At 44.9% G+C, this 17,639-nt stretch overlaps 1 protein-coding gene across 6 annotated transcripts in view; it reads right to left on the reverse strand.

The window, feature by feature from the left end:
* Positions 1 to 510: 510 nt before the first annotated feature.
* LOC105489403 (glucosaminyl (N-acetyl) transferase 3, mucin type) overlaps positions 511 to 17,639 on the reverse strand; it is a 70,990-nt gene continuing 53,861 nt past the window's right edge. For 2 of the 6 annotated variants that reach the window (XM_071066768.1, XM_071066766.1), the window contains exons 2-4: positions 3,663 to 3,851; positions 3,250 to 3,342; positions 511 to 2,712 (exon numbers count right to left, since the gene is read on the reverse strand). In XM_071066768.1, the coding sequence (XP_070922869.1) occupies positions 966 to 2,282 (1,317 nt within the window). In that variant the 5' untranslated portion in view covers positions 2,283 to 2,712; positions 3,250 to 3,342; positions 3,663 to 3,851 and the 3' untranslated portion in view covers positions 511 to 965. Of the gene's footprint in view, positions 2,713 to 3,249; positions 3,343 to 3,662; positions 3,852 to 8,487; positions 8,680 to 9,592; positions 9,693 to 17,639 lie in introns of those variants that run through there. The other 4 variants (XM_024795146.2, XM_011754208.2, XM_011754197.2 and 1 more) reach the window with 4 other exon arrangements.

The raw sequence follows: 17,639 nt of genomic DNA on the forward strand, positions 1-17,639 counted from the left end.
CCCTGTCTTCATTAGAATTTGCTATTCATAGGCTAGGCGCAGTAGCTCCCACCTGTAATCCCAGCACTTTCGGAAGCCGAGGTGGGCGAATCACAGGGTCAGGAGTTCGAGACCAGCCTGGCCAATATGGTGAAACCTGGTCTCTACTAAAAATACAAAAATTGGCCAGACATGGTGCTGCATGCCTATAGTCCCAGCTACTCAGGAGACTGAGGTGGGAGAATCGCTTGAACCCGGGAGGCGGAGGTTGCAGTGAGTTGAGATTGTGCCACTGCACTCCAGCCTGGGAGACAGAGCAAGACTCTGTCTCAAAAAAAAAAAAAAAAAAAAAAAAATTGCTACTCATGCAGCTTGTCAGGACCGTTTCAGAATAATGAGAACTCTTGCCAGCCCCTAGGGATTTTAAATGTCACCAATAGTTATGAGAAAAAGTCTCACACACTTTATCTGCTTATATTTATATTATTTCTGACATACTAGGCAAAAAAAAAAAAAATACTAGGCAAAAAATTACTTTGAATCAGGAGCTATTTATTTTTAAGTTAACAGTACAGAAGGGAAGGCTCTCTTTCCATCAAAGTTCTCCTCCACGCTACCAAACCTAGAATTATTAGAAACAGCAGCTCCACAGAATGGAAAAGCTACCAGCAGGCATTCAACTGAAATCAAGTCCCCTACCACACATCCCTCCCTCACTCTTGCAATCACAGCAGTTCTCATTCTCACTCAGTGAGAAAGTTAATGAAGGAACTGCTAGTGTTAGGGGTGACAGAAAAAGCAGCATTCACCCAGGCAGCAATTTAAGGCAACAGATCTCCTTACCCACACTCTAATAGCAGACCCCTTATCCTAAGGGATGCCACGAATTGCAAAGCCCTGGTCTCCCACCCGCACTGTCCCAGCAAGTTCTGAGCATGTTTGTACATGCTCTTGCCCCACAGGTAGCAATGCTCCCATAGTGTGTCTCAAAGTTCAGTCCCATAGATGGCCTTATAACGTAGGTACTCTTCTAAGCACTGAAGAGCATTATCATCTACCTTTGGGTCAAACTTGTTGGCCAACAGGTGATGGTTTTGAAGCATCCAGTGCAAGTCCCCAGCCCCATAAACACAGACAGCCCGCTGGTGGATTCCAGAGCAAGGGGCATAAGGAGCACCCTTATCGATGTCTCCCTCATGATCCTGCCACTTGACCAGCCTGGCAATAGAAGTCATGTCTGAGATGTCGTACTTGGGGTGGTTGGGAACAGAGCCAGGCATCCACCGTGCACGCTGAAGGGTGGCCCAGAGGTGTTCATCAGGGCTATAGGTGTCTTTTACCCATTCAATCAGTTGTTGGGATTTAGGGTTCTTCAAAACATGTTGGACAAAATCTCGGGAAGCCACAATATACGCATTCCCTGTAAACATAGTTAAATTATAAGGGGGAGGATCCTTCTTCTTGTTGGTTAGGTGTAATGTGTCCCCCACTACCTCAAAGTGATATTCCCAGCGGGTTTGTTTGTGCTTGGGAGGTACCTCTGTCTCCATGCTATTCCTCCCATTCAACATCTTGAGAGCCTGGACCATCTCGGCATTGCTCTTTAGAGGAAAGTCCGTCCCGCATGTATTCAGGAAGTATTTCCATGGCACTGAGCTCTGGAGCAAGTCTTCCATGCAGTTGAGGTCAGCTTGCACCCTGGACCAGGAGGCGTAAATCACCCGAACCAGCTTACTGGCTATGAAGACATTTGGGAAGCATGAAATAATTGCTTTGACTGCCTCTTTGAAAGTTTCTGGGGACTTCTCATCCACGTGGATGCAGTATATGTTCTGAGGGGCATACACAGCTCGCAGTAGCCTTTCAAAGTTTTCAATCTTCTCATGAATCACCATCGAGTACGCAATAGGGAACTCCACCTCTTCTTTGCTCAGTGGGAACTGTATGAACTTCCTTTCCGCCTTGAAGCGTTCACAGTCTCTGGTGAGGGAGAGATAGTGGGTGTCTGTAAAAGGCTCCCGCTTCTTCTTGACCTCCAGGTTATTCAGAATAGCCTGAAACACGGCTTCTGGGTCCCCTCGGGTGATCCCTGAACAGTTGATAGACCTCTTTGCTGGCAGTTTCAGGGAATTATACAAGATATTCCTACAGTACTGGCTTTGAAATTCCCTGGACTCCAGACCCAAGTGGTCAGAGTCACACTTCAACCTTAAAGAAAGTTTCAGAGCCACAATGGCCAGCAGCATATAGCAGCCCAGGGCCCACAAGTAATGCTGCCGGCAGAGTCTCTTCCATTGAACCATTGTCACCGAAGGGTAGACAGGTGGAGATTGACCACAGGGAAGGAAGAGGAGGACACAATCCTTGGACAGAACAAAATGACTCCAGTTACAAACTCATCATTCCCAGAAACATCAAGTTCAATTCCAAACTGATGGCAAAAAATAGTTCTTACCTGGACAAGTATCCTTAGTAAAGACCTGCCTAGAAACCCCTTACATCTGGTTCGTTGATGGAGATCTGTAACCTGACCCTACAAACTAGCTGACCACACTAAGGTCTGGATCTGGCTCCACCTCCACCCCAGGAGAAAAGAAAGAACTGAGCCCCTGCTGCCATGGAGTGTCATTAGTAAGAGCAAGTCCCCACCCACCCTTCATTCCTCATTCTTCTTCTCATGCCTTACCACCCTAGAATGTAGCTCTTCTCTGGGGTCTGGAATTTCTGATAGATCTGGAGAGAAAAATTCATAAAATTCAGACTCTTGGCATCGGTTCTAGAAACCTAAAGGTCCTTTTAAAACATTTCTTGCTTCTATTGTGGCAATTTATATAGCATTAGAATGCTTTTCACCATATATACTGGTCAGATGTGACATCTAGCCACACTTTTTAAAAAATGTTCTTAAAGAAGTAAAAATAACTGGATATCATCCAAAAATTGCATTGAAATCATTCAGAGTATCCATCCAAATTTAAAATATACTTGCACACAAGCTGTGTACATGCAATATTTAATGAGGACCTTTAGTGGGTGAGAAATATTTCTTTTCTTGAGAAATATTTATTTCCATTGTCCCATTTAATAACCTTCACAACCAATCTGAAACGTATTGTTAAGCCTCTTTTAGAGATAGGAAAACAGAAGCTAAATAACTTGCCACATACACACATGTTTTAAGAAGCAAATCCAGGATTCCTCTCCACTCTCTCTTCTCCCCCAGTGTTTCTGTCTACAAGCCTAATGCTTGTTGCAGCAAACCACACCTACCTTTGAAATACACTACAGGAAGTATTACAGCTCTTTCATATTTTGTTTGGACACCCAAACAAATTTCACTGTCCGATGAAGACCAGGAAGCCCCTTTAAAAAAAAAAAAAAAAAAAAAGAGAATAAAGAAAAGAAAAAACATTGTACAATGAAATCCTAAGATGAATATGGGGAAAAAAAAAAACAAAAAAGAAAAAAGAAATACAACAAAGGGTACTGAATACCAGTAAAGAAAACCAGATATTATAGAAAATAATCCCTAAAAGGAGAGGAACAAAATGTGCCACATCCTTCAAGCAATGATTATTTTCCCTTGTTGTAGCTCTTTCTAAACACAAGATTGTATTCTCTTTAGTAATAGCCTTTATGGGAATCTAAGAGGAAGGAAAATGAAAAATGAAGAAAAATCTCACCTTAATAGCTTCTCTCCTGCTTAGGGATGATCTCTCCACAAGGTGTGATTCTGTTTCCAAGTGAAGACTGGCCGTATTCCATGGCAGCAAATGTGAACCACCACGTCCCCTGATCTTCTAACCCTCCAAAAGGTATTTTCTGACATTCATAAGATGTCCAAGGAACCGTTTCAGGCTCCTCTTTAATATCTATAAAGTAGAGAGCAGCAGGTGGCTCCATCACTCACCTTTTGACTTCCTGCTCTCAGATAAGACAGCAAGCCTAGATAAATCATGCAGAAACATTCTCAAGCCCAAGTCATTCAGGGAGGTGAGTGAGGCAGCAAAGAATGCTGGCAATATCCGAGAAGGCAAGCTGTATTTCAGCCAGACCAGCCCAGTTTGTACCTGTATCATGAACTACTCATAAAAGCCTGTCAGTGCTCACGTAAGACTTGAAAGCCTTTTTCCCTCAACAAGGAACCATAGAAACACAGAGATATGCCCCTGCCTTCTTTTGTTTGGGAGTCCAAATGTCACTCATGTTCCCTGAACATTACAGGAGGTGGGAATAAAAATACCCTTCAAGGATTTTTCTTTTGTTATTTTACTTTTCTTAAAAAAAAGAAAATCAATGAAAACCATAGTTCATTCTTCAAATGCAACTGCTCCCTCCTGGCCCCCCGCCAGAAAACATCCATTTGCCTGTCTTTGCATGACTATTAATAATCTGTAGGTTGTAGAAATACCCACAGGGTTCCAGTTTGTAGAGCTTGCTCACTAACGTCTGTGAGTCTAGACCTGTTGGCAGTCTAAGGAATGGATTACACTATGGGCTGCTGGACTTCAGTGCGAGCCCCATGGGGTAGTTTTGGCCATGTTATAGACTACAAAGTGCCTTCCTCAAAGCTGCTGACATTGCTAGTCTCTCCCCCACCCAGTCCCCAACTGCTCCTCCTAAAAATCAACATTCCTAGCCAAATATCTGAACAGAACAAGTTTTTTGTTGTTTTTGCAAAGCGTCTGGCTCTGTCACCCAGGCTGGAGTGCAGCGGCGCGATCTCGGCTCAACGCAGCCTTGACCTCCTGAGCTCGAGCCATCCCCCTGCCCCAGCACCCCGAGTAGCTGGGACCACAGCACACACCACCACGCAGAGATAATTTTTTAAAAATTATTTTTAGTAGAGATGAGGTCTTGCTATGTTGCCCAGGCTGGTCTCAAATTCCTGGGCTCAAGTGATCCTCGCACCTTGGCCTCCCAAAGTGCTGGGATTACAGGAGTGAGCCACCACGCCCAGCCTGAACAGAGCAAATTTAATATAAAGAACTTAACTAGGTATAAAGTTAAGGTATACACTGTTGGGGAAGGCGGGCTCTATTAAGGTACTAGCAATTGTTGGAGGTAGCTACCACTCCTAGATTGAGGAAATTAAGGGAGGAATTGGAAATTATTAAATTGAAATTTTGGGTGGAGGGACACCAAAGTAGCTAAAACTCATAGCTCTGAAGAGTGGGGACCACTCAACTAATGTTGAGGTCTCTGAGCTCAGAGGAGGGCCCTCTGGGCTGAGATCCAGACCTCTCAGGAGGCAAATGTTATCTCTGCTGATAGCTACTGTAAACTGAATGTAGTGCAGCTACACAAAGAAACAGCCACTGAGAGGTAAATAGGCGTTGACATGATGACGGTCACAGAAGCAGGAAGTAGATAGGAAGCAAACAGGAAGTCCCTCCTCCAGCCAGCTGTCTCCCTACTGCCCTTTATCGGCGGAGTTTAAGCAGAAACGTGGTTTGCAAGAGGCATGAATAATCTCCAGCATTACAAAGTAGAGTTGAGAAGGGTGGGTTTCTTCTGAAGATAATGAGGCAATAATGGAGACGAGTCAGAATTGCCTTCTTGGTGCATGAACTGTTTACACGCATTCACCTCCAAGACTTTCAGTGCAGAGAATTTAGGTATTTTCTTTTTTGGTCCTCTTCCCCCTGGCCTCTGACTGTAGATGAAGCCACAGCAAAGACAAGAAAGTCATGTAGGGTTGCCAGAGGTGCTTGAACCAGAGCAACTCCATCTTGAACAAGGGCTGGGTAAAATGAGGCTGAGACCTACTGGGCTGCATTCCCAGATGGTTAAGGCATTCTAAGTCACAGGATGAGATAGAGGAGATCGGCCCAAGATACAGGTCATAACGATCTTGCTGATAAAACAGATTATAGTAAAGAAGCTGGCTAAAACCCACCAAAACCAAGATGGTGACAAGAGTGACCTCCTGTCCTCACTGCTACAGTCCCACCAGTGCCACGACAGTTTACAAATCCCATGGTAACAACAGGAAGTTACCCTATATGGTCTAAAAGGGGGAGGCATGAATAACTCACTCCTTGTTTAACATATCATCAAGAAATAACCATTAAAATGGGCAACCAGTAGCCCCCTCAGGGATGCTATGTCTATGGAGTATCTATTCTCTTATTCCTTTACTTTCTGAATAAACTTGCTTTCACTTTACAGACTCGCGCTGAATTCTTTCTTGTGCAAGACCCAAGAACCCTCTCTTGGGATCTGGATCGGGACCCTTTTCTGGTAACAGTCATCTGCACCCCTACTTGGGCCCTGCTCCACAGGCTGTTTTCTGCAGTACTGGGATTCTCAGTGACTTTCCATTGTTGAGTGTAAAATCTCTGGGACAAGAATGATTATGGGATAAGCACTTGCTTCAGTATTCAAATCTAGACAACCCCTCCACTTTCTTCGTATCTTACTTTTCTTTGGTGACCCCCTCAAGTCTCACCTTGTCTATAAAAACTGCGTTACAGAGTCTCTCAGTAAGAGAAAACACTTTGAATACTTGAGGGCTTTTGTTTGTGTATGTGTTTTTGTTTTTAGAGACAGAGTCTCGCTGTCACCCAGGCTGGAGTGCAGTGGCAGATCATAGCTCACAGCAGCCTCAAACTCCGGGTTCAAGCCATCCTCCCACCTTAGCCTCCCAAGTAGCTGGGACTACAGGCACACGCCATCATGCCTGGCTAATTTTTATTTTTTGTAGAGACGGGGTTTCACTGTGTTGCACAGGCTGGGCTCAAGCTCCTGGGCTTCCAAAGTGCTGGGATTACAAATGTGAGCCACTGCGCTGGACCTATTTTTGTTGTCATTTGAGACAAGGTCTGGCTGTACAGCCCAGCCTGGAGTACAGTAACCTCTGCCTCCTGGGCTCAAGCGGTCTTCCTACCTCAGCCTCCTGAAGAGCTGTGTTTTGCTTGCTTGCTTGTTTATTGATTGGTTGGTTGGTTGATTGTAGGGATGGGATTCACTGTTCCCCTGGCTGGTCTTGAACTCAGGAGCTCAGGCAATCTCCCTGCCTCAGCCTCCCAAATGCTAGGATTACAGGCAATAGCCACCATGCCCAGTCAAATATTTTATTTTTAAGGTAACCAAAATAAGTTGCTTATGTGTTAAATATTTGTTAATATCACATTAACAAATCGTGGCTCTATTTTGTTGAGATGATCTACCTTACAGTAATGCCAAGTACCTAGTCGTAAAGCCCAGTGTGGGACTCAGCCTGAAAAAGCTAGGTCTGAATCCTGGCTCTGCCGCATTCAACCTGAATGATCTGCAGCAAATTCATTCATCAATCTGTATTTTAGTGACTTCCTTTGCATAATAGAGGCTAATACTAACACTGGTTTTGTAGGACTATTGAAAAGATTAAAGAAGATACATATGAAGGACCAGACAAATGTAGCCTGGTACTTGGCAGCCCCTCAGTGAAGGTTATCATTAAATAGATCCAGTGCTAGCCCACAAAGACCTATTTTACTGACAAAATTACTCAAGGTGGTTACAAGTAGCATTCCTGAGCTCTGGACCAAGCAGAAGTGTTAATGCTTATGATGTAGTGAGGGAAAGGCCTAAGAATTGCCCTCCATCTCTGTGCTCTATGGAGAGACCCTATTGTAAGTTGTCACCATCAGCACCTCAGGGAGAACAAGACCAGGGATGAGCTGCAGCTGACCCCAGGGAGGTACAGGAGAAGGGACAGAATGGCTGCAGAAGGGCACAGGAAGATCGGGGGTGAGGCAACCTGCAGAGATCAGGCAAGCATTCAGAAAGATGGCCAGCAGCTTCCACACCTTAATTCCATGCTAGCCCTGAAGAACATACAGGACACTTGGCAAGAGGGAGGAAGGGCGCAGTCCCAAACTGCCTGGGATGCCAGGCACATTTCAAGGCAAAAACTTAAACCTGGGGTATGTGGCTTTTCAAAGGGTTCCTTTTACCCCTGCTAAGGACAAAAAGTACAGCCAGATGATGCTGAAAGCAAATTTATCCAAGAGCCCAGGAGTCATGAAGCTATTTAGACATCCCAAGAACTGAAAAGATGACCTTCACCTCCCTCAGTAACCAAAATATAAAAGTAACATAGTATAAGTAAGTCCAACCCAGTCCTGAGTTTTCCCACAATGACTAGTACTATGATGCTGTCTTTGAAATAGCAAACTCTTCCCACTCAGACTCCTCAATCTTTTTCTCCTAACCATGAGTTCAGGCTTCCTATGGGCCAATAGCTTTAACTTCATCCCTTTAGCTTTGAATGATAAATCCTTGTACGTCTGTGGAACGGTCTAAGAGTTCCAGTCACGGGAAAGAGAGAAATTAAGCTAGGGTCATCAAGGTGGTGCTGACAGAAGCCAGTGGGATTTGATGTTGACCTTGATGGAGGCTCAAGGAACTCTACAGTCCCAACACCAGCATCAGAGAAGGGCCCAAGAGGTAGGATTCATCTTAAGCTGAATTTACAAATTAGCTAATGCATGCTTTTACTTATTTTGTGATGGTGGCATTTACCTTTGCCAGGCATCAGCTTGGTCTTCTCATTGACAAGAAGCTCCTTGAGGTCATGTTCTTTATCTGTTTCCATTCAGCAACTACAGTGATCGGTATTAGCAGAATCCCAGGGCTTCCCAGAACAAAAACTGTTGAGTACAGGGCAGGTCACAAGTACAAGGGCAGTTCCAGTGACTTATAGAGAAGAGGCTCTGACTCAGAGAAGCAATGAGAGAGGATAAACAGGAAAACCCAGTTAATGTGTCACTGATTAGGCTGGAGCTAGAGTTTGAAAAAGACTGAAGGCACTAAAGAAGAAAGGGGGGGAAGCGGGAGGGGAAGCGGGAGGGGGAGGGAGAGGGGGAGGGGGAGGGAGAGGGAGAGGGGGAGGGGGAGGGGGAGGGGAGTGGAGGGGAGGGGGAGGGGAGGGGAGGGGGAGGGGAAGGGGAGGGAGACGGAGAGGGGGAGGGAGAGGGGAGGGAGAAGGGGAGGGAGGGGAGGGAGCGGGGAGGGAGAAGGGGAGGGAGCGGGGAGGGAGAGGGGAGGGAGAGGGGAGGGAGAGGGGAGGGAGACGGGAGGGAGAGGGGAGGGAGAGGGGAGGGGGGAGAGAAAAAAGAAAGAAAACAAAAGAAAGGAGAGAAGGAAGGAAGAAGGGAGGGAAGGAGGGAAGGAGGAGAGAGGGAAGGAGGAGGGAGAGAGGGAAGGAGAAGGGAGAGAGGGAAGGAGGGAGACAGGGAAGGAAGGAGAGAGGGAAGGAGGGAGGGAGAGAGGGAAGGAGGGAAGGAGGGAGAGAGGGAAGGAAGGAGAGAGGGAAGGAGGGAGGGAGAGAGGGAAGGAGGGAAGAGGGAGGGAGAGAGGGAAGGAGGGAAGGGGGAGGGAGGAGGGAGGGAAGGGGGAGGGAGGAGGGAGGGAGGGAAGGGGGAGGGAAGTGGGAGGGAGGGAGGGAAGGAGGAGGGAGAGAGGGAAGGAGGGGGGAGAGAGAGAAGGGGGGAGAGAGAGAAGGGGGGAGAGAGAAGGAGGGAGAGAGGGGAGAGAGGGGAAAGAGGGGGAGAGGGGAGAGAGGGAGAGAGGGAGAGAGGAAAAGAGGGAAGGAGGGAGGGAGGGAAAGAGGAGGGAAGAAAGCTACCTCACTGTCCTTGGGAAGGTCGTCTAAGTCAGAAGTTCCCCTTATCCACGGGGGATACACTGAAAGACACCCAGTTGGATACCTGAAACAGCAGCTAGTACCACACCCTATGTATACTGTTTTTTTCCTATACATACTGACATAGTTTGAACATATGTTTCTGCCAAATTATTGTTGAATTGCAATCCCCAACGTTGGAGTTGGGGTCTGGTGGGAGATGTTTGGGTCAGGAGGGTTACTCCGTGATGGCTTGGCACTATCCTCTCAATAGTGAGTGAGTTCTCATTGGATCTGGTTGTTAAAAAGTACATGGCACCTACCCCACCTCTCTACCTCTCTCGCTCATTCCTGCTTTTTCCACGTAATACATAAGCTCCTGTTCTTGCTATGTTAGAAGCCTGCTCCCTCTTTGCCTTCTGCCATAAGTAAAACCTCCCTAAGACCTCCTCAGAAGCTAAGCAGATGCCAGCTCCACACTTGCACAACCTGCAGAACCATGAGCCGATTAAACCTCTTTTCTTTATAAATTACCCAGTCTCTGGTATTTCTTTATAGCAATGCAAGAACAGCCTGACACATACATACCTGTCATAAAGCTTTATAAATTATGCACAGCAAGAGATTAACAATAACTAATAAAACAATTGTAACAGTATATTGTAGTAAAAGTTATGTGTGTGTTTTTGGACCATTGTTGACTGCGGATAACTGAAACCATGGTAAGTGAAATAGAATAAGCGGGGACTACTGTGTTGGAATCGTGGAAATATGGCTTGTTGGTAATGTTGGGGGTCAGAAGCTGATGTTCCAAAAATGACACACTGACCTACTGAAGGAGCCTCAATTTCCAACCCTCCCACCATCTCTGAAGCTGAATTTCTATTATCTGCCAAAAATCCAGGCACACCAAGAACAATTGTTTTTCTCTTCCCCTCCCTGAAGACCAAGGGTGTAACCACACCTGAACAGACATGTTCACACGATAACGCTCAAGTTAATCTCTGTTCCCTGATCCATTCATTCTCTCTAGTAAACCCCTCAACAGAATTCTTCTTCTCCTCTCGCCTCCCATAACCTATGTTGGCAGGGTGGCATATAATCTTCAGAATCTCCTTGCAGGGTGCTAACCACTCTGTGATTCTCCCCAGGTGTGAGTTAATACCATTTGCAGGCCCCAATGAACCTGCCTTTTGTGAGCTGTGAGATGATTTTGCAGTGAACCCTCAAAGGATAGGGAGCTTTCCCTTGGCCTTCACAGAAGCTACTAGAATTAATGGATAGAAGTTCCCTAAAGTAAACTATATGCAAAAATGTGATGCTACAGAGCTGAAGCTAATAGAAACCCAAACAACTTTTTTTTTTTTCTTTTGGAGACAGAGGTTTTGCTCTTGTTGCCAAGGCTGAAATGCAATGGCGTGATCTCGGCTCACGGCAACCTCTGCCTCCCGGGTTCAAGCAATTCTCCTGCCTCAGCCTCCCCAGTAGCTGGGATTACAGGCTTGTGCCACCACGCCCGGCTAATTTTGTATTTTTAGTAGAGAACAGGTTTCTGCGTGTGGGTCAGGCTGCTTTCGAACTCCCGACCTCAGGTGATCCACCCACCTCAGCCTCCCAAGGTGCTGGGATTATAGGCATGAACCACCGTGCCTGGCCCCCAAACAACATTTTTAAAGGGATTAATTTTGTTTAGGAACCATTCTCAGTTTGAGATGGGATTTACAGACATGCTAATGAAATTAAGATGCCTCATGATGACTGGGTGTGGTGGCTCACCCCTGTAATCCCAGCACTTTGGGAGGCTGAGGTGGGAGGATTACTTGAGGCCAGGAGTTTGAGACCAGCCTGGGCAACATACCAAGACTCCTATCTTTTAAAATAGAACAAATTTTGTTTAAAAAGATGCCTCCTGTTGTGTCATTAGGAATCAACTTCTAAATGCAACCAATAACAAATGGTACGTAAGATGGCGCCATGTTTTATTAATTTATAAATTCCATTTAACAATTATTTATTAGCCAGGTGCGGTAGCTCGCACCTGTAATCCCAGCACTTTGGGAGGCTGAGGCTGGTAGATCACCTGAGGTCAGGAGTTTGAGACCAGTCTGGCCAACATGGTGAAACCTCATCTCTACTAAAAATATAAAAATTAGCTGGGCATAGTGGTAGGAGCCTGTAGTCCCAGCTACTTGAACCTGGGAGGCAGAGGTTGCAGTGAGCTGAGATTACACCACTGCACACCAGCCTGGGCAACAGAGTAACACTCCATCTCAAAAACAAACAAAACACACAATTGTTTATTGAGGAAACTACTAAATAGTAAATACCAGAGATACAAAGTTAATAGAGGCAGTTCCTACTCTCAAGCAGTTGACAGCCTTGTGTGGAAAAAGATATTTGCAAAAAGGTCATTATGATGCCACCTATATTTTATTTATTTATTTTTATTTTTTGAGACAGAGTGTCGCGCTCTGTCACCGAAGCTGGAGTGCAATGGCATGATCTCAGCTCACTGCAACTTCTGCCTCCCAGATTCAAGCAATTCTCCTGCCTCAGCCACCCCAGTAGCTAGGATTATAGGCACCCCCCACCATGCCCAGCTAGTTTTTAAATTTTTAAGAGACAGGGTTTTGCTATATCACCCAGGCTGGTCTAGAACTTCTGACCTCAAGTGATCCACTCACCTCAGCCTCCCAAAGTGCTGGGATTACAGGTGTGAGCCACCACACCCAGCTGCCACCTGTGTTTATGATGCCACTTACAAATGCAAAGAGAGATGCATTGAATATACTGAAAGCCCAGAGGGAATCATTAAAAAATAGTGCAAACTTGGCCGGGCGCGGTGGCTCAAGCCTGTAATCCCAGCACTTTGGGAGGCCGAGACGGGCGGATCACGAGGTCGGGAGATCGAGACCATCCTGGCTAACACGGTGAAACCCCGTCTCTACTAAAAAAATACAAAAAAACTAGCCGGGCGCGGTGGCGGGCGCCTGTAGTCCCAGCTACTCGGGAGGCTGAGGCAGGAGAATGGCGGGAACCCGGGGGGCGGAGCTTGCAGTGAGCTGAGATCCGGCCACTGCACTCCAGCCTGGGCGGCAGAGCAAGACTCCGTCTCAAAAAAAAAAAAAAAAAAAAAAAAATAGTGCAAACAAATGAACGTAGGTCTTTGTGAAGTCTAGAAAGAGTAAGACTTAAATGCAGGTGCCTCCTGCATTTTCTAGGGAAAAGTTCTGGCTAGTAGCTATAAGAGGTTAAGAAAATACCCGCTTGGGGCAGCCATTTGGAAAAAGAAGGTTGTATCCTTACCCCACACTATAAACATAAATAAGTTTCAGGTTTAAATCTAAAAACACAGTTCTGAAATTTCTAGAAAATGTATATAATAGGCCGGGCATGGTGGCTCACACCTGTAATCCCAGCACTTTGGGACGCCAATTGAGGTGGATCACCTGAGGTAAGGAGTTCAAGATCCAGCCTGGTCAACATGGTGAAACCCTGTCTCTACTAAAAATACAAAAATTAGCCGGGTGTGGTGACGCATGCCTGTAATCCCAGCTACTTGGGAGGTTGAGGCAGGAGAATCACTTGAACCTGGGAGGTGGAGCTTGCAATGAGTCAAAATCATGCCACTGCACTCCAGCCTAGGCAACAAGAGTGAAACTCTGTCTCCAAAAAAAAAAAAAAGAAAATGTAAAATGTATAGAATAGTTTTATGATACCCAAGTTGGGAAGGTCCTTTTAGTATTATACCAAGATCAGAAAGTTATAAACAAAAGAGAAGGCCAGGCATGGTGGCCTGTGCCTGTAATACCAGCACTTTGGGAGGCCAAGGTGGGAAGATTGCTTGAGCCCAGGAGTTTGAGACCAGCCTGAGCAAGATAGTGAGACCTTGTCTCTACTAAAAATTTAAATTTTAGCCACAGGTGGTAGTATGCGCCTGTGGTCCCAGCTACTCAGGAAGCTGAGGCAGGAGGATTATTAGAGCCCAGGAGGTCGAGGCTGCAGTGAGCCATGTTCTTGCCACTACACTCCAGCCTGGGCAACCAACCGAGACCTTGTTTCAAAAAAAAAAAAAAGAGAGAGAGAGAGAGACATTTAACTGTTTAGAAATCATGAAACAAAATATAGTTGAAAGTAAAAGTATACAGTGGGACTTCTGGGACAGCTCCTTAAAAGCGAGAGGCTAAGTTCTTTTTCCCTCCTTCTTTCATTACCATGAATGCAGACGTTATGGTTGAACTCCAGCAGCTATCTAGGACCATGAGGCAACATTAAGAATAGAAGCCATGGCCGGGCACAGTGGCTCATGCCTGTAATCCCAGCACTTTGGGAGGCCAAGGTGGATGGATCACCTGAGGTCAAGAGTTCGAGACCAGCCTCGCCAACATGGTGAAACTCTATGTCTACTAGAAATACAAAAAAAATTAGCCAGGCATGGTGGCAGGTGCCTGTAATCCCAGCTACTCAGGAGGCTGAGGCAGGAGAACTGCTTGAACCTGGAAGGCAGAGGTTGCATTGAGCCAAGATTGCGCCACTGCACTCTAACCTGGGCAACAGAGTAAGACTCCACCTCAAAAAAAAAAGAAGCCATGAGCTAAAAGATAGTAATGCCATAGAGCCACTTCACCAGTTCTGAACTGCCTCCTCCTAGGCTTTATTTGGGTAAGAGAGAAACAATTCTTACTGTTAAAATAAAGACCTTAGACAAATTTAACAGTTTAACTGAGCAAAGAACAATTCACGAATCAGGCAGCTTCCTGAACCAGAGTAGACTTCGAGAGACGCCAGCGCTGTTGTATCATTGAAGACTTACGGACAGTGAAAACAAAGTGACTTACAGAAAACGGAAGTGAGCTACAGAAAGAGTCAGATTGGTTACCGCTTGGCATTTGCCTTATTTGAATACGGTTTGAACAGTTGGCCACAACTCAGTGATGGGTACAACAGTAAGTTATAGTCTGTTTACACATTCAGTTAGGTTACAGTTCACTATGTACAGAGAAACCTTCAGGGTAAACTTAACCATGTAAGAAGGCAGTTTTAGGCTAAACCTAATACTCCCTGATGGAACCATTACATTGTCAGGTCTCTGACATGAGCAGTCATTCATAAGTACCTAAATCATAGAGATGCCATGTCCTAATGCAGGGACATTTCGAATCACAAGTATGAAAAAAAAAAAAAGCACATGTTTCTGAAACGGCTTTTGCAAAGAAATGAAATATGACTGACTCCATCTTGCACCTAGCCTCACAAGCTGTCTTCGCCCATTCCTGGGTGTAGCCCAAGCTAATCATGGGAGTAATTTGGTTTATAGTTTAACCTTAAAGTAAGGACAGCAGCTCTTACAAAAACTAAACCACCTTTGTAAAACTAACGAAAGCCCACAAGGTTAGGATTATGAAAGGGGCCCGAATTCTGCTAAAAAGTAGGTGTACTTAACAAGCCATTGTTTGTAGGTCACAAGATCTGTAACTTCTCCAATTATGCCTGTAGATAACATGACTATCATAGAACCCACGATTGGCCTTTTGAAATGTCTTTTTTGACTTCTGCATTTCTGATGACTGGCTGACTCCCCACCTAGACCCACAACTCATGACTCAGCGCATGAGGACCATTTTCCACACCCTATGATGGCATCCTCAACCTATCAACATTCCCCATTCCCTAGCCCCCTGCCTACCAAACTATCCTTGAAAAACCCTAACCTCCAAGCCTTCAGGGAGGTTGATTTGAGCAATAACTGTGTCTCCTGCATGGCATGGCCAGCCTTGTGTCAATTAAATGCTTCCCTTACTGCAGTGCCATGGTCTCAGTGAATTGGTCTTGTCTGTACAGTAGGCAGGAATAAGCCATTGGGTGATTACGTTTCAGAGGAGTAAAGAGTACCTAGAGTGAGGCCTATGGAGTATAGAACATAGACTCTAGTTCTCATTCTCTCTACCACTACTTCCTCCACTCTACACCACTATTACAGCCCAATGGGTTGCTTTTGCCTACTACTCTGAAAAAGTCAACACACCAAAAACAGCAAGTATTGAGATAGAGAAAGAGTTTAACAATTGCAGGGCAGCCACACGAGGACAGGAGATATTTCTCAAATCCATCTCCCCAAAAATTCAGAGGTAGGTTGTATTAGTCTGTTTTCATGCTGTTGATAAAGACATACCCAAGACCAGGCAATTTATAAAACAAAGAGGTTTACTGGACTTACAGTTCTGTGTGGCTGGGGAGCCCTCGCAATCATGGCAGAAGATGAAGGGCAAGTCTCACATGGTGGCAGACAAGAGAATAGAGCTTGTGCAGGAAAACTTCCCTTTTTAACCCATCAGATCTCATGAGACTTATTCAGTATCATGAGAACAGTGCAGGAAAAATCCATCCTCATAATTCAATCTTCTCCCACTGGGTCCCTCCAAAACACATGAGAATTCAAGATGAGATTTGGGTGGGGACAAAGCCAAACCCTATCACAGGGTTTTTGAAGGTATTTTGGTGGGTAGGGGGATGGGGAACTGAAACAATTGATGGGTTAAGGATGAAATTATAGGGGTATCAAAGCTACAGCTGAGTCAATTCCCAGCTGTAGGTCACAAAACCAGCTGAGTTAATTTCTTGGTCACAGGTCCAGGTGATATCTCTTGGTCTACCAAAATACTAAATCTGAAAAATATCTCAAAGACCAGCCCTTTAGGTCTCAAAATAGTGATGTTATCTATAGGAGCAGTTTGGGAAGTCACAATCTTGTGACCTCTGGTTTATGACTCTGGGACAGCAGGCAGCTATAGAAAAGAAAGCTAAGCAACAATTAATGGGCATTGTTTAACCATTCCTATTTTTTAGCAAAGTTCAGGCCCTACCATTGTCAGAGGCATATGAACCAGAGCAACTCCAGCTTGAATAGGAGCTGAGTAAAATGAGTCTGAAACCTACTGGGCTGTATTCCCAGACGGTTAAGGCATTCTAAGTCACAAGATGAGATAGGAGGTCAGCACAAGATACAGGTCATCAAGACCTTGCTAATAAAACAGGTTGCAGTAAGGAAGGCAGCCAAAACCCACCAAAACCAAGATGGCAATGAGTGTGACCTCTGGTCGGGTCATCCTCACTGCTACAATCCCACCAGTGCTGACAGTTTACAAATGCCATGGCAACATCAGGAAGTTACCCTATATGGTCTAAAACGGGGAGGCATGAATAATCCACCCCTTGTTTAGCATATCATCACAAAACGACCATCAAAATGGGGAACTAGCAGCCCTCGGGGTTGCTCTGTCTATAGAGTAGCCATTCTTTCATTTCTTTACTTTCTTAATAAATTTGCTTTCGCTCTGCACTGTGGACTCCGCCTGAATTCTTTCTTCCATGACATCCAAGAACACTCTCTTGGGGTCTGGATTGGGAGCCCTTTCCTATAACACCATAATTCTAATCTTGTGGCCTTTTATTAGTCTTTACTAATACGATTTCAATCTTTCAACCAAGAGGGGATAAGTTTAAGGAAAGGACTATTATGGCTCCACAAAAAATGAGCAAAAGCAATTTAGCCTGGTAGAAGCAAGATGGAGTAAATTATGTTTGTTTTCCCTTACTACTTGTAATTTTTGCAAAGGCAGTTTCACTACAACCATCTTTTGTTTCTTATTTTTAAGAACACATTTCAGGAAAAAGTCCAGAAAGTAATGCGTCAAAACATTAATCACTGACTTCTGTGATTACTGCCTGTTTCATCAGTTTTGCAACTTATCTAGAATGCACATGCTTTTTGTTCTCTAGCCCTACATCATCATTTAGCATTATGTTTAAGTTATTTTAAAATCATTTTAGAAAATACAAAATAGTACTTTGATTACAGGAGTCAACTTTTTTTTCTTAAATCTCTTCACAGGCCTATGCAAACACATCTAGTCTTTATTAAAGAAAGAATTGTGTGTAAGTGGATGTGTGTGTGTGTTGGAGCTCAGAAACTAGTACCCCCAAAATATTTTTGAAACCACCTTCGCAAAAATTATAACAATGAGAAAATGATGACAGTGAAATAGCTCTG

The sequence above is a fragment of the Macaca nemestrina genome, chromosome 7 (genome assembly GCF_043159975.1).
Source record: "Macaca nemestrina isolate mMacNem1 chromosome 7, mMacNem.hap1, whole genome shotgun sequence".
NCBI lineage: Eukaryota > Metazoa > Chordata > Mammalia > Primates > Cercopithecidae > Macaca > Macaca nemestrina.